The sequence below is a fragment of the Ovis canadensis genome, chromosome 14, assembly GCF_042477335.2.
Source record: "Ovis canadensis isolate MfBH-ARS-UI-01 breed Bighorn chromosome 14, ARS-UI_OviCan_v2, whole genome shotgun sequence".
Taxonomy (NCBI): Eukaryota; Metazoa; Chordata; class Mammalia; order Artiodactyla; family Bovidae; genus Ovis; species Ovis canadensis.
Genome location: NC_091258.1, coordinates 75251574 through 75274779, shown reverse-complemented (window position 1 = coordinate 75274779; position 23206 = coordinate 75251574). Strand labels below are relative to the sequence as shown.

Sequence of the window (23206 nt, the reverse complement as noted above, 5' to 3'; positions counted from 1 at the left end):
GGGTCAAAGAGATGTTTTAAATCTTAAGCAGGAAACTATGAAATCTCTGTTGGTCGGTCTGGATTTATGTATGTCTCAGTGTGCTGTTTTTTTTTTTTTTTTTTAATAATATTGCTGAAGTTCTAAATGAGTTCTAATTTAATTGGCCTAAAGGGTTTCCCTGGTGGCTCAGAGTTTAAAGCGTCTGCCCACAATGCGGGAGACTTGGGTTCGATCCCTGGGTCGGGAAGATCCCCTGGAGAAGGAAATGGCAACCCACTCCAGTATTCTTGTCTGGAGAATCCCATGGACAGAGGAGCCTGGTGGGCTACAGTCCATGGGGTCGCAAAGAGTTGGACACGACTTCACTCACTTCACGCAAAAGAAGGTAAGTGCTTACAAATCAGACAGTTCTAACTCCAAGAGAAATTTACCTAAATGAATTTCAGATTCACGTGAACTGGGAAATATTCAATATTAAATATCTAGTATTAATGTTTGTTTGCTAATCTAATGTAGATATGTCTAAGAGTCATTAAGCACAGTATTTTCATTGTGCCTAGGTTTATTATTACTTACATATTGTTATATTTTTATATCTGTTACAAGTTTTTCAACCAGGAAAGTACCTCTAGGAAAGGGGGGGGGGACCTTCAAAGAAACTGTAAAAGAGATATGATCTTTCAGAGAAACTCTTTTAAGAATAATTATACTTTAGAAATGTCTCTCTAAAACATTCTCTAGATTTCAGTAACCTGACTTTCTAGGGCTGTGCCAAACTAAGTGATGGAAGTTTATTGAATAGCTAGGTCATTTCCAAATAAAATAAGATTCTGAAACATTCATTACTGAGGACTAACTTTCCTCTTACAGAGAAACTAGATATTTTGGACTGTTCATGAATAATGCTTGATGCCATCCTGAGAATGGCATCTAGAATATTTTTTTTAGAAATTATCACTGTTATTTATGTTCACCAATCCACAGAATGCTTAAGTTTTTGGCTGCTTAAGGAAAGTAGTGTATTTTCAGTAAAGAAGGTATGAGGAAAGAAATTACAATTTATGAAGAGAAAAGGAAATAGGTCTGACTTACAGGTGGCTGTTTCAGCATGGGAGAACAAAGTAATGGGTACAGAAAGTGATAAGGTTTTATGGAAAGTGGACGCCAAGGGAAGAGTTTTGAGCATAAATACATGTTTTCTTGAGATGTTGAGCTGCCTTTGATAATGGATTTTAAGTTTCTGTAAAGTGATCTGTTCTGTTCTGTTTATCTTTGAAATCATTGTTACCTTGGCTGAGTAAATATATTGTTTCCCAGTGATCTATATGATTTTATCTGACTGAGTGTTATATCCCCTTTTGATATTTGTCCACAAAACATCCTAAATGACTTGACTTCTAGCTGACTTTGGATTGCTTCAGAGGGCCCCTGAGACATCCCAGGGAGCTATTAAACTACCTGGGCTCGTTGGACATGTTAAATTACATGGGAAGTACTGTTGAAGGGGTGATAAATCTTCTCAGATTATGCTATATGGTTGATGTTACTAATATAGATATCCTAAAATTATGTGGAAGTCATATAGATCTGATATGCCCTAATACAATGTGGTCAACTATAATTCTGCTTATACTGTTAAAGTGTTACAAGTCACAGCAGTAACCAGGCTACATTGTCAATTGCAGTTTAATCAGATTTAAACATGATTTCTGTGGTTTCACTCTGATGCCTTTGTAAGAATACTGCTATTTCAAGATTTATGGAAAAGATTTTTCTGAGGTTAACTGATAAACAAGTTTTGTTTGCTATCTGATGAAAAAGGCAAAATGGCTGTCTGAGGAGGCTTTACAAATAGCTGTGAAAAGAAGAGAAGCCAAAAGCAAAGGAGAAAAGGAAAGATATGCCCATTTGAATGCAGAGTTCCAAAGAATAGCATGGAGAGATAAGAAAGCCTTCTTCAGTGATCAATGCAAAGAAATAGAGGGAAACAATAGAATGAGAAAGACTAAAGATCTCTTTAAGAAAATTAGAGATACCAACCAGTCCATTCTAAAGGAGATCAGTCCTGGGTGTTCATTGGAAGGACTGATGCTAAAGCTGAAACTCCAATACTTTGGCCACGTCATGCGAAGAGTTGACTCATTGGAAAAGACTCTGATGCTGGGAGGGATTGGGGGCAGGACGAGAAGAGGACAACAGAGGATGAGATGGCTGGATGGCATCACTGACTCGAGGGAGGTGAGTTTGAGTAGTCTCCAGAAGTTGGTGATGGACAGGGAGGCCTGGCGTGCTTCGATTCATGGGCTCGCAAAGAGTCGGACACGACTGAGCAACTGAACTGAACTGAAGCTGGTACCAGACTGGAATTTAGTCTAATCTCTATGTTAATAGAACAAAGTTTTCTTAGAATGCAGCTTTCATTAAGATATTATGAATTTCTTTGACTTTAAATGATTTATATTCATTTTAAAAACTTTTTGTTGCTTTGATAAAGTAAATAAGCATTACTTAAGATTATGGTACATGTAGACAAAGCTCATTCTTCTTCTACAAAAATAACCCCCCATGGTTAGACTTTTGCCATCCTGATGCCCTTAAAACATGGCCATAGTCTGCTCCTGAATTGGGGAATTCAAAATGGGCGAACAGTAGCTGTAAATCGAAGAGTCAGGGCTATGGGAAATCCAAGATGGCTGCCTGGCTTTTCCTGGCTCCCTGACAAACCTCACTTCTATTTGATGGGTTAAAGCCTTCCCTGGTTACAGGGTTAATGCCCTCATAATGAAAAAAATTGTTTCACTGAATGTTAAGTTTTGTTCATTGTTAAACGAAGTGTCTAGTTAATTAAAGTCTAGTGTTTACTAAGCCTCACTTCTGAGATAGTTCCTTCTTATGTTATATTTCTAAAAGATTTAGTGGAGGCTACTCTTTAGTTACGTTTTACAGGCTTCTCATTGCCATGGCTTCTCTTGCTGCAGAGCATGGGCTCGAGAGTATGCAGGCTTCAGTCGTTGTGGTGCACTTTAAGCTTGTTTTGAAAGGTAATCTCAGGAAGCAATCTTCTGATAAAGAGTAGATGCTCCATGATATACAACCAAGAGATTAACACCTGGCTGTAGTCATTTAACAAATGAAGTCGATGACCTGCGGTATACTGGGCTCTGCTTAATGAAAGTGCTTGACATTTAATTTTTACTTACGACCTGACTAATAACTGCTAGCTATAGCTATATTATTTTCTACGTTGCTTGTTTCAGAAGATTGTTTCTTAGGTTACTAACGTGTGACTGAGCCTGTAATAAAATGTTGATATGCAGCTCCATATGCTATCAATGATTGTAATAATGTAACTCTAGATATGTGAAGAAGCAACAAGAGGGAATATTTTCTGGGACCTAGAAGCTGTAAGACAGGTATGGTCCAGAGACTTTTGCTACTCACAAGGCCTGCTCTAGAAGCAGCACATTGAGTGGCCTATGAATGGAACTTTCCCCAAACCTGGGAATGAGCCTTCCCAGTGCCACAGGACACAATGGACAAGAAATGCCCGCCAAGCATGGTCAAATATGTGGCTATGAAGGGACCCTGCTGACTGGACTCTGCCAGCTGTCTCTACAAAGATGACATCATGATTACTGCAAGCTCCTGACTTTCAACACCCCCTGAAAGGAGTTCAGAGTAGAGATTAGAAACAAGGAACTCTGTGCTCTGGGAAAAACCCAGAACTGGCCTTCCGAAGGTCAGATGTTTTCATGTAAAGATTTTATGAGCCCAAATTCTTGCTGCTTCTTGTACCTAAAAAAACACTAACATCACAAACCAATGTCCGGTCCTGGTTTTCCTGGCTAGCCCCTAATCTTTGGACCGTGTACCTTTAACTTTCTTGTAAAGTTTGTTTCTTCTAAAATACCACGAATTTCTAAGTGGTCGTGCAAGAATATTCCCTGACTAACACCTAAACAATGGTGAAACAAGTCACCTTATCATTCAATGGACTCTCATCTCCCTCCATAAATGCACCCTGACAGAGTAGGCAAAGGGAACCCAGAGCCCCATGGCACCCCTGCTCAGCCTGAAGAAGCCAGAGCGGTCATTGCTCCATTTTCCTTGAAACTGGATTCCCAAATGTGTGAGAAGGGAAATGGGTAGATAGTTAGACATGAGCAGGGTATCAACAAGGGCCAAAGAATTGGCCCTAAAAATAAAGAGAGGGAGGTATGCGGTGACCCAGGGACAAAAGACGAGAAAACCAAGGAGGGTCTTGGAATGCAGGAACGGAAAAACAAGACCCATTAGCATTTTTCCCTCCCCATGTTGTAACTGTTGATGGATTTCAGGTCCTCCTGAGCAGTATAAACGCTCTCCCCTCCTACCCCGTAAGGAGAAAGTATTTTTCTTACTCTTCCCCCACCCAGTATAGGTGCCTCATCCATTCAGCAAATGATCTGAAAGACCCCCTATCCCACTCCTTGGACCCTGGCTATGAAAGTGGACTGAGGACCCCTGTTCAACATCCATTCTCCCTTGAGCTGGCCAGCTGTTCTAACAATGTCCCCCATTCTAATAAACTTTATTTCCCTCTCATTTTGTCTCATGTCTGGAAATTCTTTTCCAACACGAGCCCAGACCACAAGAAAGGTTACTATCCTATTAGACCTCTTAAAATCTGTAAAACAATTAGAGTTCAACTTAAGTATGAATTCTTACCTTACTATTCTGTTTCATTGTGGTGCAAAATCGTCATTCATCGAGCAGAATTTTCAACATTACTAAGTCAAATGACCTTGCTAAAAATGTGGCACTTTGGCCCCACCTCAGAACTCTTGGCTCAGAATACACTTTAAAAAAAAAAAAAAAGTTTCCTGTTTCTTTGTTAAACAATTTATCCTATGTCGCATGAGTAGAACACTGAAGAATAAATATGATAACGTTGCCCTGATTATTTTATCATTGCTCTTTCAGATGAGAATAGTTTCCCTAATGGCTTGTAGATCATAACTCATCGTTTTTTGTTCATATTAGAAATTGGGTAGAAAGGATTACTATGTAAAAAAATATATTTTGTAATACAAGCCAAGCCACTAAATCACGATCAGTTCTCTGAACTTGCCGTTTTCATCTTGGGTCACATTAGGAAGTCTTCGCACAGCCACATGGCATCTGTATTTTGTATTTCAGGGACAGCTGACGTTCCAGGATGTGGCCATAGACTTCACTCAAGAGGAGTGGGAATGCCTGGACCTCGGTCAGCGGGAATTGTACAGGGACGTGATGTTACAGAACTATGGGAACCTGGCCTCCTTGGGTGAGGATAACTGCCTTCCAGAATCCCTTATCTACCCACTGGGTTTTAGTTCCGTCATGTCAAGAATGTCTTCTGAAATTTTCTGCTTCCCATAGTAGTTTCAGATCTCTGCTTTCTAGGGGAAAAAGGGTATTTGTGAGTTTAGAAAGAAAGCCTTCATGATGAGTCGTTATGCTGGTGACGTTTTTCTTCCTTGATGTACTCGGCCTCCTTCCTTCTAGGTTAGTGGTAATTGTGTAAGTTCTGTGGTATTAAATAGTTGCACCCTCTCTTAATTTCATATTGACACTACTTACTTTTGCCTTAGTACTACTTGACCAGAATCTCAGGATCTGACTGTTAGGTGTTTGTTAGTATTGTATAGCTGCTTTGAATAAAGTATTTCAGGAAATCATTTTCTAGAACAAAATGGCATTCTCATCTCACCTGAATACATATTGGATTCGATACTGATGAATCTCTAACAACACAACTGTTTCTTTCTCTGATGAACAGGGCTTGTGTCTATGCTGGACCTGGTTGCCTTTCTGGAGCAATTGAAGGATCCCAGGAGTATGAGGAGAAAGGAGACAACAGCCATTTACCCAGGTAGGTATGAATGGATGAAGATGATGACTCAGATGAGAGGTCCAAGGAGCAGGGAGGAACTCATCTTTTGTCACATGTTTTTTGGAAGATTTGCTTCAATAGAAATAGTTTTCAATAACCTGGGTTTGTATCTGCTACTGTGATAGAAATGTATCACCTGCCCCATTCTCTTTCTGAAATCATTCATGAATTTATCTCCAGTGATTACTTTTCTCCATCACAGTGTGACCTAAAAGTCTCCTCTTGGCTTGTGACAAACTCCATTCATTCGTTGCTCTTTGATTTCTTTGGGGCCCTAGGAAAACTCTGCCCATTTCTGAGTAACTGTATGACAGTCCTTTTAAAGTTTCCTTCTACCTCTAGACAGAAATGTGTGAGTGGAGTGGTAGACAAACTGCCAAACTGCTTGGAATACTGGGGACGGGTCTTTGTTCTCTGATTTATAATTTCCTATCCACTGGGAGCGACACACAGGACCTTCTAAATAAATTTCAAATTCAAGTAATTTTTCACTGCAGAAAGCAAAACCTGGTGAAAATGAAACAATGCACATCTCAGGTTGACTTGAAAGTTTCTCTATTCCTTATATGATCTCATATTAAACATCTTTAGTGTATTTGCCCCAATCCTAACATGCTAAAATACTTTATTGTGTTCTATTACCTCATAGAATTTTAAAATAAATTGGCATAAAATCTTAGCACATTTTCCACTATATTATTAATGGTTGATTCAAACTATGACAATTTTTAAATTATATAAAGAAATGTTTATTAAAAGATCTAATTGAAATATAGCTATAAAATATCAGTCAGTTCAGTTCAGTCACTCACTCAAGTCTGAGTCTGTGATCCATGGTTTGCAGCAACCAGGCTTCCCTGTCCATCACCAACTCCCAGAGCCTGCTCAAACTCATGTCCATCGAGTCAGTGATGCCATGCAACCATCTCATCCTCTATCATCCCCTTCTTCTCTCATCTTCAATCTTTCCCAGCAAAAGGGTCTTTCTCAGTGCATCAGTTCTTTGCATCAGGTGGCCAAAGTATTGGAGCTTCAGCTTCACCATGTACTTCCAATCAATATTCAGGACTGATTTCCTTTAGGATGAAGTGGTATGATCTTGCAGTCCAAGGTACTCTCAAGAGTCTTCTCCAACACCACAGCTCAAAAGCATCAATTCTTCGGCACTCAGCTTTTTCATGGTCCAACTCTCACATCCATACATGACTACTGGAAAAACCATAGCTTTGACTAGATGGACCTTTGTCGGCAAAGTAATGTTTCTGCTTTTTAATATGCTGCCTAGATTGGTCATAGCTTTTCTTCCCAGGAGCAAGCATCTTTTACTTTTATGGCTGTAGTCACCATCTGCAGTGATTTTGGAATCCAAGACTTAAAGTCTCTCACTGTTTCTACTGTTTCTCCCCTTGTTTGCCATGAAATGACCTGACCGGTGCCATGATCTTCGTTTTTTGAATGTTGAGTTTCAACTGGCTTTTTCATCCTCTTCTTTCAGTTTCATCAAGAGATTCCTCAGTTCCTCTTCACTTTCTGCTATAAGGGTGGTGTCATCTGTGTATCTGAGATTATGGATATTTCTCCCTGAAATCTTGATTCCAATTTGTGCTTCATCCAACCTGGTATGTCGCATGAAGTACTGTGCACATAAGTTAAATAAGCAGGGTGACAATATGATGTACTCCTTTCACAGTTTGGAATCAGTCCACTGTCACATGTCCAGTTCTCACTGTTGCTTCTTGACATGCATACAGATTTCTCAGCAGACAGGTAAGGTAGTCTGGTGTTCCCATCTTTTTAAGAATTTTCCAGTTTCTTGTGATCTACACAATCAAAGGCTGTGGTGTTGTCAATAAAGCAGATGTAGTTGTTTTTCCAGAACTCTCTTGCTTTTTATATAATCCAAGGGAAGTTGCCAATTCGATCTTTGGTTCCTCTGCCGTTCCTAAATCCAGCTTAAACATCTGGAAGCTCTCGGTTCACATACTGTTAAAGCCTCGCTTGTACAATTTTGAGGCTTTGCTGTTGTTTGAAATGAGGGAGACTGTGTAGTAGTTTGAGTGTTCTTTGGCATTGCCTTTCTTTGTGATTGGAAGGAAAACTGACTTTTTCCTGTCTGCTGAGTTTTCCAAATTTGCTGGCTTATCGAGTGCAGAACTTTAGCATTATCATCTTTTAGGACTTGAAATAGCTCAGCTGGAGTTCAATCAGCTTTGTTGGTCGTCATGCCTTCTAAGGCTGACTTGACTTTGGATGCCAGGATGTCTGTTACTAGGTGAGTGATCACACCATTGTGGTTATCTCAGTCATTAAGGTCATTTTTGTATAGTTCTTCCATGTATTCTTGCTAACTTCTCTTAATAACTTCTACTTCTTTTAGGTCCATCCCATTTCTGTCCTTTAGTGTTCCCATCTTGGCATGAAATATTCCTGGTACCTCTAATTTTCTTAAAGAGATCTCTACTCTTTACCATTCTATTGATTTCCTTCCCATTTAGGTCTCCACAGAGCAATGAATAGAATTCCCTCTTTCAATCATAGTTTTAAAGCCTCTCTTCTTATTTAATTTCTTAAAACTAGTGCTATATTAAGTTTATCTTATTTGTACTCAGCTTCCTCGGGCACTGTCTTATGTGTCCTCAGTTTATGATTAGTTCTCTGTCACTATCATTTATGATTTTTAGATTGAAAGATCTAATAGAACATTCTCAGAAACATGTGTGGCAAGAAGTGCATTAAAGAATTACTAGGCACCTAGGATATGTGAAAGTGTTTGGTGCTCCACTTAAGATGACTGAAAGCAAGAAGTAATCATTAGATTGCCTATCACCTCTTAATTCAGTGGTCCTTGGAGGTTTTTATCTTGTTTCTTCCCCTATAACCTATTTCTTTGCCATCTCATTTTGTCTAGCGTTCTATTTGTGGTCTCTGTTTTGAAGGGTGCAGAAACCTAGTTAATCTTCCTGCTGGTATCTGCACCTTGGTGGGTGAGGGTGGTCCAGAGGATTGTGCCCTTATACTCTTGATCTGTGCTTTGATTGCTGTTAACTGTGACCAGAGCCTGCCCTGGATATTGAGGGCTGTTTCCCCCTTGTTCTGTGGTTGTTACTGCCCTCTCTCTGGTGGGGCCTGCTCCCTGCGTAGTGGAATAGAGCCCCCAGATCTGAGTCTTCACTGTGATTCTGATCTGTGGTGCGAGGCAGGTGGGATTGGAGCCACCCACTGGGAGAGAAGTCACTGAGTATTACTCCTCTGGGGATGTTCACCTCAGGGTATGTTCTGGTGTCCCCTCTCATGCGTAAGCTCTCATGTTATGTAGTGTTGGCACTGCTCTTGGACCACTTTAACCATGGGCATGATGGCACATGGCCCTGGTGTCTCTCAGATGTTGTTTTCGCAAGGTCACCAGCATAGATTCAATGAAGTCAGGTCCTGGGATTGCATTGAGCATGGAGCTGGACCCGCTGTGGTGCTATGGGGCAGCTCAGGCTCTGTCCTGGCCCAGCCCCCATGTGTAGGAGTCCACAAAGTCTACAGCTGCTAAAGCTCCACCTGCCATGACTGGGAGAATCCTGGTAGTTGATTCAGATGTTCTGTAGGGGCTGAGGTTACAAAGCTGGTCGTGGGTGTAGGTCCATGGCTTGTGTTGCTGCAAGGAGAGGTTTCAGCTTTTCTTATTTATCCCTGGGTTTCACCTGTGCTTTCAGCTCCATCTGTGCATGTGGCCAGCTCACAGGTGTCTGCTCCTGATGCTGCCCCAGAGCACAGGATTCTGCTGACTATGGAGGAGGTCGATGGGGGAGGCTGTGGCTGGGAGCTCAAAAGTCCTATGTGGGTGGAAGGGATGCAGTGGGCTTCTTGTTTGGGCGTCATTCACCAATGGCACTCTGCTCTCTGGTGGTTCAGGCTTCCACCACAAGCATCCCGGTTGCAGAGCTCCTCCCTCATGCCCATCCTTCACGATGTTTCCTTATAGCCAACAGTAGTCCTCTGCCTCGGTCCACTTTACAAACCCCACATTCCAGCACCCAGCCCTTGTCTGCATTGCTGGACATGCCTCTAAGGCTGGGTGAGCAGGGCTGAGGTCAGTACCCTGTGTGCAGGTCTCACTCTGTCCTGCCGCCGCACACTGTTTGCCATGTTCTCTTCCCACAGAGAATGAGGCTCTCCTTCTGTCCAAACTGAGCTCCCCCACTGAGAGTCTTCCCTGGATATGGAGACCTCTACTCACTTTCATCTCCTCACAGGGTTACAGGCCCCAACCCACTTCCTCTCCTCTTCCTTTTCCTTCTTCTTTCGTTTGTCCTACCTGGCTCATCAGGAATCTTTCTTGTCCTTTCACATATCCAAGGGCCTCTGCTACTGTTCAGCTGGGCTTTGAGAAAATTGTTCCATTTCTCATTCCTTTGTGGAGAGAAAGATGATCTTCACATCTGCCTAAGCCTCTGGCATCTTGATCCTTCGGTCTCTATTTTATTTTTAAACTAGCTAATGGTCATCAATTTTCTCTAAATTTTTAAAGATATTCACTGAGAATAGCAGGGAAAATTACTTGTTATTTGGTATCTTTCAGCTATGTCTCCACAAGACACCCAGGATTTGATGCTGAAGAATCCAGTGTTAGAAGATATATTCCCAAAAGCAAACCTAGGAATATATCAAATATTTCACCTCAGAAACTTAAATTTAATGAAAGACTGGGAATATACAAGGGTATATGAAAGACAGAGAGGATGTTTCTATGGACATAAAGAAATGGAGACAGTTACACATAATGCTAACATTACTGCAAAAAGAAATGAGAAACATGAGTCAAACTGGGAAAAACAGCAACTTCAGTCTTCAACATCTGACGAGAAGTATAAGTGTTTAAGAAAAGATTTCCATCCTTTTTTGAAACATGCATATTCTCTAAAGGGACACGTGGAAAATCTGGAAAGTAATCTAGTCTCTACTGCAAATACTCATTCAGACAATTCTGAACGTAGGCTTCGACTAAACATACATCCAAGAATGTCTGAACACCTACAATTAAACAATGAGTGGGAAAAATCACAATCTAATCAATTTGAGAGATCCGTGAGCAGAGGGTCATTTTTCTTCCCCCAACAGATATTTTCTCTCCATTCCAAGATGTATAATGTTGATGATAATGGAGGAAACATAATCCAGCCATCATTGTTCAATACATATTGTGATATGGTTAATACACAACAACTTTCCATATGTAATAAAATGAGTCAGACCTTAAGTAAGAGCTCCAGCTCCAATAATTATAAGAGTATTAATGGTGGACTGAGAAGGTATTCAGGCAATGAAAATGGGTATAGGGTTGAAGGAGACTCAAACCTTGTGAAACATAAGGGATCCAAATCATCAAACAAGGATTCTAAAAGTAATAAATGTAGAAATACCTTTGATCAAATGTCAGATTTTTCTCTAGATAAGAGTAATTGTACTGAAGAGACGACTTGTACTGAATATGGGAAGGTTTCTAATCAGTCTTCAGAACTTACTCAACAGCAGACTGTTCAGAATCCACAGAAAGAAAAGAAGTGTAAGATATGTGGGAAAGTGTTTAGTAACTCATGCCATCTAGGTAGACATAAGAAAATTCATACAGGAAGGAAACCTTTCAAATGTACAGAATGTACCAAAGCGTTTAACCATAGCTCACTTCTTACTAAACATCAGAGAATTCACACTGGAGAGAGACCTTATAAATGTACAGAATGTGGCAAACGCTTTAATCACAACTCAAATCTTATTCAACATTGGCGAATTCATACGGGAGAGAAGCCTTACAAATGTACAGAATGTAGCAAAGCCTTTATCTGTTCCTCACATCTAATCTATCATCAGCAAATTCATACTGGAGAGAGGCCTTATAAATGTACAGAATGTAGCAAAGCCTTTATCTGTTACTCACAGCTAACCTATCATCAGCGAATTCATACTGGAGAGAAGCCTTATAAATGTACAGAATGTAGCAAAGCCTTTATCCGTTCCTCACATCTTACTGGACATCAGCGAATTCATTCTGGGGAGAGACCTTATAAATGTAAAGAATGTAACAAAGCTTTTATTCATCGCTCAAATCTTACTCGACATCAGCGAATTCATACTGGAGAGAAGCCTTATAAATGTAAAGAATGTAACAAAGCCTTTATCCGTTGCTCACATCTTACCGAACATCAGCAAATTCATACTGGAGAGAGACCTTATAAATGTAAAGAATGTGGCAAAGCCTTTATTACGAGTTCAGCCCTTACTCAACATCACCGAATTCATACTTGGGATAGATGTTATAAAGGTACAGAAATTGGCAAGGCCTTCATTAAGGTTTCTAGAGTTACTAAGCATCAGCGAACACATACTGGGGAGAGACCGTATAAATGTACAGAATGTGGCAGAACCTTTCATCGGAATTCAATTCTTACTACACATTTGCGAGTTCATACTGGAGAGAAACCTTATAAATGTAAAGAATGTAACAAAGCCTTCCATCGTCCCTCACTTCTTACTCGACATCAACTAATTCACTCTGGGGAGAGACCTTATAAATGTAAAGAATGTAACAAAGCCTTTATTCAGTGCTCACATCTTACTCAACATCAGCGAATTCATACTGGAGAGAGACCTTATAAATGTACAGAATGTGGCAAAGCCTTTAGTCATAGTAGTAATCTCACTAAACATCTGAGAACACACACTTAACCCTAGTAATGGAACAAGTGATCAAAGAGGTTTGCCCTAAACATGCATCAGAAAACACAAGAGATTATAAAAGAAACCAATGGAAATGATGTAACAAATATATAGAAAGGTATTTAATCAAAAGTTAAATTGAAGTAAATATGCATTTCATCAATTTTGTTTTCAGAAGTTTCTCTGAAGGAGAATGACTGTAGGGAGCACTCCATAGTTAAAACAGATAGAAAATGGATATTTTAGCATGAGTCGTGAGATGAAAGTTGATGGTTAGAACATTACAATTCTTAGCAATGTATATATGCTTGTTAATGATGTGATGTGAGGTTATTTGAAGTGAATGTAATTCACCACTCAAATCCACATTATGCTTTCTTTCTAGTGTGTTTGCAAAGATAGGTTTTTGATGGTTTATTAAAGATTAGCCTTTTTATATTGTGTTGCAACCATTTCTATCTAATCTCCATTAGAAGATTGAGGATACCATAATGTAAAATGGACAATGAACATTTAAATAGAGGTGTTTGTCGTTGACATGAACTATCTGGAGGTTGCCATTAAATAAGTGATCATTTAATCTTTCCATGTATTAAAGTAAGACAGATGTTGGTTGTAATGTTTCAATAGTAATATCCTTGATTTGTAAAAACGCAATGACAGTTCACTGCAATATTGATGTATCTTTATAATATCAACACGTCATGATTATTACTTGACAGTGTTGAAATAAAGACAGTGATAACCTAGAAATGTAAGAAACCCTTCCTGGAAAAGGCATGGAATTGGTGTATATCATGCTTGCTAAGTGCTTCCTAGGCTTTGTATGGTAAGCCGTGAAAATCAGAAATCTCACATCATTATATCAAAAAATGAATGTCTTTCTCTGTACTTTTGATCTGTATTTAATCATGGATCATACCGTGGATTGTAAAAGGTTTTATTTCAACTATGTGTGAAATTTAATACGTGGTTGTTCATAAAAGTGAATGGCTTTTATTGTTTCGGTTGATGGTAATGAATGAAATGTTAACCCACCACCAACAGCAACCTCGTCCACCTTATCTAAGGTTGTAGTGAAGAGACCTCAATTAACTGTTCGGTACCACACAAAGATGGCATATGGGGAATTTAGTTTACTCACTGGATTTAAACTTCTCATAACTTCATGTACATTCCATCATTTCTATGTTGTATCTCCTCTCCCATTTTGTAACTACTTAGACACTGGGATGGTTCTAATAAGAAAGATGATACAGCGTATTGTTGACAGTTTCCCTAAACTGCTCCATGATGTTGCTTCCTCAGCATCTGTCTGGGGAGCAGGCAGCCTGCAGGTCCTTGAGCTCACACCAGCCAGTCTTGTGAGCACCGGCACTAGATGACCCCCTCCCTTGAGACCAGCAGTCTTACTGGACCTCAGGGTCTATTCACAGACCCCCGTTCAATCACACTGAGAGAGTCAGTTTCTAGACAGGTTGATAAGTCCAGGGGTTCCTAAGGAGAGAGGGGTCGAATTCTCAAGGAGGAAGAAAGGACAAACGTGTTTGTTTGTTTGTTTTCCTCTACATTCTTTAGGATTATATAACAAATTATCCTGCTTGAGGACAGTCTCTGGAAAAAAACTTTCTGGCTAGTCTTGTTGTCTTAAAATGTAAATTATGGTAGTGGGTCTAGTGAGGGCTTTACAACCTCCAGACATTCTTTTGATTCAATGGAATAACTAATTAAAAGTATATAACTCCTTTGCTAACACTAGCGAGGGGGCACTCTTTCTGCCCCCTTCTGAAGTCTATGTCAGAAGCTTTCTCTATCTCCTTTATACTTTCAGTTCAGTTCAGTCGCTCAGTCATGTCTGACCCTGTGACCCCATGACACCAGGCCTCCCTGTCCATCACCAACTCCCGGAGTTCACTCAGACTCAAGTCCGTTGAGTCAGTGATGCCATCCAGCCATCTCATCCTCTGTCGTCCCCTTTTCCTCCTGCCCCCAGTCCCTCCCAGAATCAGGGTCTTTGCCAATGAGTCAACTCTTCACATGAGGTGGCCAAAGTACTGGAGTTTCAGCTTTAGCATCATTCCCTCCAAAGAAATCCCAGGGATGATCTCCTTCAAAATGGACTGGTTGGATCTCCTTGCAGTCCAGGGGACTCTCAAGTGTCTTCTCCAACACCACAGTTCAAAAGCATCAATTCTTCAGCCTTCCTCACAGTCCAACACTCACATCCATACATGACTACTGGAAAAACCATACCCTTGACTAGATGGACCTTTGTTGGCAAAGTAATGTCTCTGCTTTTCAATATGCTATCTAGGTTGGTCATATATAACTTCTTCCAAGGAATAAGCGTCTTTTAATTTCATGGCTGCAGTCACCATCTGCAGTGATTTTGGAGCCCCCAAAAATAAAGTCTGACACTGTTTCCATTGTTTCCCCATCTATTTCCCATGAAGTGATGGGACCAGATGCCATGATCTTAGTTTTCTGAATGTTGAGTTTTAAGCCAACTTTTTCACTCTCCTCTTTCACTTTCATCAGGAGGCTTTTTAGTTCCCCTTCACTTTCTGCCATAAGGGTGGTGGTATCTGCATATCTGAGGTTATTGATATTTCTCCCAGCAAGCTTGATTCCAGCTTGTGCTTCTTCCAGTCCAGCGTTTCTCATGATGTAGTCTGCATATAAGTTAAATAAGCATGGTGGCAATGTACAGCCTTGACGTACTCCTTTTCCTATTTGGAACCAGTCTGTTGTTCTATGTTCTTGGAATGAACTAATTATATAACTCAGCTCTCAGCTTTACAACAGGCATTAATGGAACTCCAGGAGGTGACTCCAGACCCAGCCTCTGAGTCAAGCAAACTTGTATTTGAACCAGGAACTGAGGTCCTGATAAAAAACGTTGGAATCTGGGGGTCGAATCTCTCAAGCCCCTCTGGGAAGGCCCTTACCAGGTTAGTCTTTCTTTTCCCACAGCTGTTACAGTGCCAGGAATTGATTCGTGGGTGCATCACACTCAAGTTAAGACATGGCACCCTGACCAGAACTAAGTGACGTCTTTTCATGTCTTTACTTTCTATGCTCTGACTTTTCAGATGGGCCTGATAATCTATATGAGCCTACTTCTGTTGACTCCAAAAGTCCTGAATCTGCCATTTGACACTGAAGACAACGCCTTCTTGTCCTGGGCTCATCCTACGCGGTCTAACTGCTGGGTCTGCAGAGCGCTCCCCTCCTCATCAAGTGGAAGACTTCCCATGGTGGGTTTCCCTACTTCAAGGAAAGGACTTTCTTCAACTCTGTGATGACATCTAACAATCCTAAGATGGACTGATATAACTATGGACATAATGTGACTTTTGATTTTGATTTTAACTTGGTTTAATGACTATCTTGCCTTATATCTGTAACTATATTTTTTAACCGTCAGAAAGCTTTTAAGTTACAAACCATTGTCCAAGTTCCTACGAGTGCTACGGGCTCCACAACTTTTATTTGTGGACCCTCAATATGAAGGTTAGTAGAATATGCCCCTAAACAGCAGGAGTAGTTAGGAATTGAAAATGACACCCCTTTCCCTTGGCAACATAATTCTAAAAGAAAAGGGGGAATGAGAGTGTCAGTTTCTAGCCAGGTGGATAACAAGTCCAGGGGTCCCCAAGGAGAGAGGAATCTAGAATTCTCAAGGAGGAAGAAAGGACAAAAATTTTTTGTTTTTTGGTTTTTTTTCCCCTCTACATTCCTTAAGATTATATAAAAATAATCTATCCTGATTGAGGACAGTCTCTGAAAAAAAACCTTCTGGCTAATCCTGTTATCTTAAAATGTAAATTATGGGAGTGGGTCTAGTGAGGTCTTTACAACCTCCAGACAGTCTTTTGATTCACTGTAATAACTAATTAAAAATAAGTAACTCCATTGCTAACACTAGCGAGGGGGCACTCTTTATGCCCCCTTCTGATGTCTATGTCGGAAGCTTTCTCTATCTCTTTTATACTTTAATAAAACTTTATTACACAAAAATTTTGACCAATCAAGCCTTGTCTCTGGCCCTGGATTGATTTCTTCTCCACTGGAGGCCAAGAATCCCTGCATCTTTTGTGGTTCAGCAACAACCTTTCAATACCCTCACAGCACTCACCAGAATCCTTTTCTTGGTTTGAATGGATTAATCCACACTCAGCTTAGGGAGCCCAGAGCACTTCACCCAGGGTAACTTATAAAAGCTGAACTGCAAGTAGTCCTGTTTTCTTTGTCTGATTCCAGCTTTGACCTCTCTCAGAAATTCCCTCCCTAAATCCTCCCCTATAGAGAGGTCTCAGGTATGATGAGTGTGAGGCCTTGAGCTCAGGACTCCTGAACGTTGGTTTAAGGGAAGAAATATCAGAAAAAAATGGAATTTGCTGATGACTCCATTCATGGCCCCAATGTAGACCTGCAAATTCATAAGTTCTTACAGTGGGACCTGACAACCAGGGATTTGTATTCATTGAAATGGTTCATAAAGAATATTTAGGCAAGAGGTTTCCATCTGGTTTCCCATCAGAATCACTTGACCATCATTAGGAAATGACCTCACTGATGCCCTCCCAACAGAGTTCTGTGTTGGTCCTGTGGGAGCATCAGTGTGGTGTGTAGGAAGTGCTCCAGGGGATTCTAAGGGGAGGCCCGGGTTAAGGATGTGGCTTCTGGTCCGTTTGTGAGAGCTGAGTCCCGTCGTCAGTCTGAGGAGAGGCAACAGGGTTGGTCTAGCTGGATTTCGACCAGGGAAGTCAGCGCACATCGTCTGGGTGAGCAGAGTGTTAGGAGCTCTGTATGAGGAGAAAACAATCAAGAAATAAGTTCACAGGCTGGTCTCCAGGTAGGAATTGATTGTTCCAGAATCTCTCCTGAGACAGAGGACAGGCGAGGGTGGTCTTACCTTTTCAAGGTCCTTCTGTCTGTAGGAGTGGTGGTTGCAGGTTAAAGAGCTGTGGTGATGCCCTCCAAGGTATTTTCTCAAAACTCAGTAGTGCATTTGCAGCGTAAAATCCCCAGAGAAGAGAGAGTAGGAGGAAGAAGATGACGAAATGGCAGCTTCTCAGGTAAATGTCCTATTCTGAGTCTGGGGCTGTGTATGCTTTGCCTCCTGCAATGCCAAAATGAAAATCTCTAAGCCTTTAGCTCTCTGATCCTAATTTTTCTTCCCAGGCATTTGTTATCATCTTATTTTTTCCCATTTCTTCTTATAATAGTGAAGACCAGCCCTTTGGACTACTTCCTTGTGTCCCAGAGCCTTTGCTCCATTGTCTGCATCCTTGCTTTCTATGGAGCATGATGAATTCTCAACGTGAATCAGCGACTTTCAAATGTTGAAACTATTCTTTTTGTGAGAGATCAGCATGGGGAGTCACTCCTATCCTCACTCCCACTGGGATGTGGTTTGGTGTTGGGATTTTAGGGACGTTGGGAAATGGAGTGATGACTACAGAAATTATGATTTTTACAGTATGACATTTTATTTTCAGCAAATATAGCTATGGATTTTTCAGTAGTCATATACGGATGTGAGTTGTTCAGTCGCTCAGTATTATCCGAATTTTTGCAAACACATGGACTTCAGCTTGCCAGGGGTCCCTGTCCTTCACCATCTGCCAGAGCTTGCTGAAACTTTTCCCATTGAGTCGGTGATGCCAAACAACCATCTCATTCTCTCTCATCACCTTCTCCTCCTGCCATCAATCTTTCCCAGCAGCAGGGTCTTTTCCAATGAGTGAGCTCTCCACACCAGGAGGCCAAAATATTGGAATTTAGCTTCAGTGTCAGTCCTGCCGATGAATATTCAAGGTTGATATCCTTTAGTGTAGTGCTTCCCTGGTGGCTCAGACAGTAAAGCATCTGCTGGCAATGCGGGAGACACAGGTTCTATCCCTGGATTGGGAGGATCCCCTGGAGAAAGAAATGGCAACCCACTCCAGTACTCTTGCCTAGAAAATTCCATGGATGAGGAGCCTGGTGGGCTACACTCCATGGGGTCACAAAGAGTCAGACACGACTGAGCAACTTCACAATCCTTTAGTGTTGTAGCCACGCGTTCCGGGAAACAAACTTACTCAGAAGGACAGTGCAGATATTGGAATGCAGTTTGTTACACCAGCGGGCCCAAGGCAGAGTTAGCCAGGGACCCCCAACAGTTTTTATGAAAACCTTATATACCTTAAGTGTACATGCTCAAACCCACCTCCCCAAATTCCTTGAAACTAGTCTGGACAAGGTGAAAGAGAGATATGATCAAAGTTAACCCATGATTCAGGTGTCATAAGCCTGGATAGTTAAGCAGCAAACATTTATCAATAGGCCTGTGGTCATACCCCGATAGGCATAATGGGATTTATGACTTTGTTCTGTTACAGAGATAATTAGCATATTCTTTTAGGCGACGGAGAGTCTAGGTACAATTCCTAAGGCTCCTTCATCCAGGGGTCTGGTTTTCCATTGGTATGTTATTTCCACAGATACTGGGCATATGGCTCAAAGTCCACAGTACGACCCAAGATGGACTCCTGCTTTCAAGGTGGAGCCAGTTCTGTTTCCTCCTTCATTAGGACTGATTAGTTTGATCCCCTTGCTGTCCAAGGAACTCTCCAGAGTCTTCTCCAGCACCACAATTTGAAAGCATCAATTCTTAAGTGCCCTGTCTTCTTAATGGTCCAAATCTCAAATGACTATTGGAAAGACCATAGTTTAGACTAGATGGACTTTTGTTAGCAATTGATGTCTTTGCTTTTTATTACACTAAGTTTTTCATAGCTTTCCTTTCAAGAGGCAAGCATCTTTTGATTTCATGGCTGCAGTCACCGTTCACAGTGATTTTAGAGCCCCAAAAGAGAAAATCTGTCACTGTTTCCACTTTTTCCCTCTATTTGCTATGAAGTGATAGGACCGGATATCATGATCATAGTTTTTAATAATGAGTTTTAAGCCAGCTTTTTCACTCACCTCATTTACCTTCGTCAAGAGGCTCTTTAGCTCCTCTTCACTTTCTGCCAGTAGTGTGTTATCATCTGTATATCTAAGTTGTTGCTGTTTATCCAGACAATCTTGACTCTAACACTAAAGAAGCCTTTTTCTAAATGCAGATCTCTGAGCCTAGGTGAAACAAAGGCAGCTGTTCAGAAGCCACCAGATATTTCCTATTTGGTAAGTGCTGAGAATGGGGTGGGGGGTGGGGGGGGTAGTGGGATGGGGGTGAGAGACTGCCATCCGCCATTGTTGTTCAGACTTTTATTCTTGAATAGACTGATTCATAGAGGGTGTGACTTAGTGATCAGAGAGCCCCCTCATCCTTTCAGAAGTCAGGGTACGATGGGCTTCTGTCTCTATGTTTGTTGTTGTTCAGTCACTCACTCCTGTCCAACTTTTTGAGATCCACGGACTACAACATGCCAGGCTTTCCCTTCCTTCACCGTCTACTGAAGTTTGCTCATCATGTCCATTGAGATGGTGATGCCATCAAAATCTCTAGTCCACTGTTGTCTCCTTAGAATCAGGATGTGAACAATCAAGGTTGAAGGATTGTCCCCAGATAGCTAGATGCATATGAAAGAAGTGATTTCAATAAGTTCAGATGTTTCCATCTTCCTATACAGGAAAAATCATTAAATCTCTTCATGTGAGAGATGCTTTTCCCTTACATTAATTGTCACTTCTAATATTCAGATTACCTGCCCCTTGCTGCAAACTTGTATATAGTGTGGCTCCTTCCTTGCTTCCTCAGAGTCATCTGTCTTGGGGTCACCTGACACACTGTCTCCTGGGCTCAAGTCCTAACATTCCCACAAAATAAAACCTAACACTCAATGTTCAGGCCACATGTTTTGTTTTGTTTTGTTTTGTTTTTTTCCAGGCTATAGTTATCTCACTTATTACTTAATGCAGATAATTATTTCCCTTGGTGATCACCAGATATGCATTTAAGGCATCATTTTCACAGGTATTTCTCCATTGCCATACACACTTTTGGACTTCCAAAGTGGCAGTAGTACTAAAGAGTCTAAGTGCCAATGCAGGAGGCCTAAGAGACATGGGCTTGATCCCTGGGTCAGGAAGATCCCCTGGAGGAGGAAATGGCACTCCACTCCAGTATTCTTGCCTGCAAATTGAATGGACAGAGGAGCCTGGTGAACTACAGTCCAAAGGGTCACAAGGAGTCAGACATTACTGAGTGTCTAGGCACATACATTTTAAACCTGAGGTTCGTTACTGTCCCTGGTTTATTTTCAAAGAAATTTGTGATTGTCAAGAGAAAAAGTTCAATTTTTACATGACCTCCTGCTCCTTCTGCCTCTGTAACTCAGCTTACTCCTTGCAAAGTCTATATCACATAGGTTTCAGAAAATGCGGAATCACAATACTAGGAACTGGAACTTATCTCACTCACCCTTTTACTGCTCTTTGCAATCACCCTAGCAACTGCAAACCTGCTTAATCATTCCTGTATGAAAACTCTGTAACCCCTTTGTTCCAGCTCAGAGCTTGAAGTGTTCACTCCTCTGGGCCCACCAGTGTAATGAACCTGAGTTTTCCAACTCTCTGAGTGTGGTGCTTGGTTTCTCGAGTACTGGTTTCTACAACATTTCAGAGGCTCCAGAGAGATTCCAACTACTCAGGCCCCTTGATCCACTGGACTGGTGGCTCAGCCAGGTCATAGTGAAGGAGCCCTGAGATGAACAAGGTAGCATGACACCTGATGGTATTCCTGGAATGGTGTTCCAACTCTTTGGATGGCCGAGCCCTGACCAGACCCATTAGAGGGACAGAACAACTCACCAGGAATGACCACAGGATCAGGTAAAGCCCTGGGGTCAAACCTCAGTCAGGAGATCTTACCCAAATAGGTAGAAGAGACTGATCACCTCCTTGGAGCTCCCAGGAAGGGAGCATCAGATAGGGAGACCTGGGCACTCAGGAAAAGGGAGGTATTATCAATAACCTCACATATGCAGATGACACCACCCTTATGGCAGAAAGTGAAGAGGAACTAAAAAGCCTCTTGATGAAAGTGAAAGTGGAGAGTGAAAAAGTTGGCGTAAAGCTCAACATTCAGAAAACTAAGATCATGGCATCTGGTCCCATCACTTCGTGGGAAATAGATGGGGAAACAGTGGAAACAGTGTCAGACTTTATTTTGGGGGGGCTCCAAAATCACTGCAGATGGTGATTGCAGCCATGAAATTAAAAGACACTTACTCCTTGGAAGAAAAGTTATGACCAACCTAGATAGCATATTCAAAAGCAGAGACATTACTTTGCCAACAAAGATCCATCTAGTCAAGGCTATGGTTTTTCCCATGGTCATGTATGGATGTGAGAGTTGGACTGTGAAGAAAGCTGAGCACCAAAGAATTGATGCTTTTGAACTATGGTGTTGGAGAAGACTCTTGAGAGTCCCCTGGACTGCAAGGAGATCCAACCAGTCCATTCTGAAGGAGATCAGTCCTGGGATTTCTTTGGAAGGAATGATGCTAAAGCTGAAACTCCTGTACTTTGGCCAGCTCATGTGAAGAGTTGACTCATTGGCAAAGACCCTGATTCTGGGAGGGATTGGGGGCAGGAGGAGAAGGGGACGACCGAAGATGTGATGGCTGGATGGCATCACTGACTAGATGGACGTGAGTCTGAGTGAACTCCGGGAGTTGGTGATGGACAGAGAGGCCTGGCATGCTGCAATTCATGAGGTCGCAAAGTCAGACATGACTGAGCAACTGAACTGAACTGATGATAAGCTCTGAGTGACTGTGTATGAATGATTGCTCACTGAAGGAAGTGAAAGAGAACTTCACAGTCCATGGACTACAGAGCCTGAGAGGGTCCAAAACCTGAGGTTCCATGATGACCTCATAAGGCTGAAAGGTGGTGCCAGTCTCTGGGGGACGTTATCTCTCCTGAGAGGCTGGATCAGGTTGGGGGTTTATACCAATCTGCCAGTATTAAGAGGCATCTTAAATTTCCCACCGGAGGGTGATCAGGTGGATACAAAATGAATGTGAATAAGTGTGTGGCCTGATTTCCTCGAGTTTCAGGCTCGATTGTGTGGCTTCATGGCCTTCATGGCTATGGAGTCCAAGTGGGCCCTAGCTTGCAGTTCCCTTGCGACCTCATACAGCTCAAGGTGGTGTCTGCCTTTGGGGGACCCAGTCCCTCCCTGCAAGACAGATCTGCATCAGGGGTTTATACTGATCTGCCAATGCTAAGAGGCACCTAAGATCTCCCTGAGGCCACGCCCAAGCAGACACCTAAATGGTCTCCTCTTTTGAGGGGGCATCCACCCTTGTTTGTCTTTTTGTCCCTGACTCAGGACAGGATACACAGGGAGGGAGAAATTATTGGTTGCTTGTTATTCTTCTGTCGACTGACTCCTTGAGCCGACATCTAAGAGATTAGGTTTTCCTCAAAACCCTTCCAAGTAGATTACATTTGTCAACATGGGTGGAAGCTCCTCTAAACCAACAGTCTTGATAAAGAACTTTAAGAAGGGCTTTGGAGGAGATTTTGGAGTCAAGATGACCCTTAGGAAGCTTTGTAACTTATGTGAGCTCCATTGGCCATCTTTTGATGTTGGGTGGCCAC

General features: G+C 41.6%; 1 protein-coding gene across 5 annotated transcripts in view; it reads left to right on the top strand.

The window, feature by feature from the left end:
* LOC138419237 (zinc finger protein 571-like) overlaps positions 1 to 16621 on the top strand; it is a 60199-nt gene extending 43578 nt beyond the window's left edge. For 3 of the 5 annotated variants that reach the window (XM_069551813.1, XM_069551816.1, XM_069551812.1), the window contains 3 exons: positions 5783 to 5875; positions 10467 to 15552; positions 15694 to 16621. In XM_069551813.1, coding sequence (XP_069407914.1) covers positions 5783 to 5875; positions 10467 to 12610 — 2237 coding nt within the window. In that variant the 3' untranslated portion in view covers positions 12611 to 15552; positions 15694 to 16621. Of the gene's footprint in view, positions 1 to 5160; positions 5288 to 5782; positions 5876 to 10466; positions 15553 to 15693 lie in introns of all 5 variants that reach the window. The other 2 variants (XM_069551814.1, XM_069551815.1) reach the window with 1 other exon arrangement.
* Positions 16622 to 23206: the final 6585 nt, after the last annotated feature.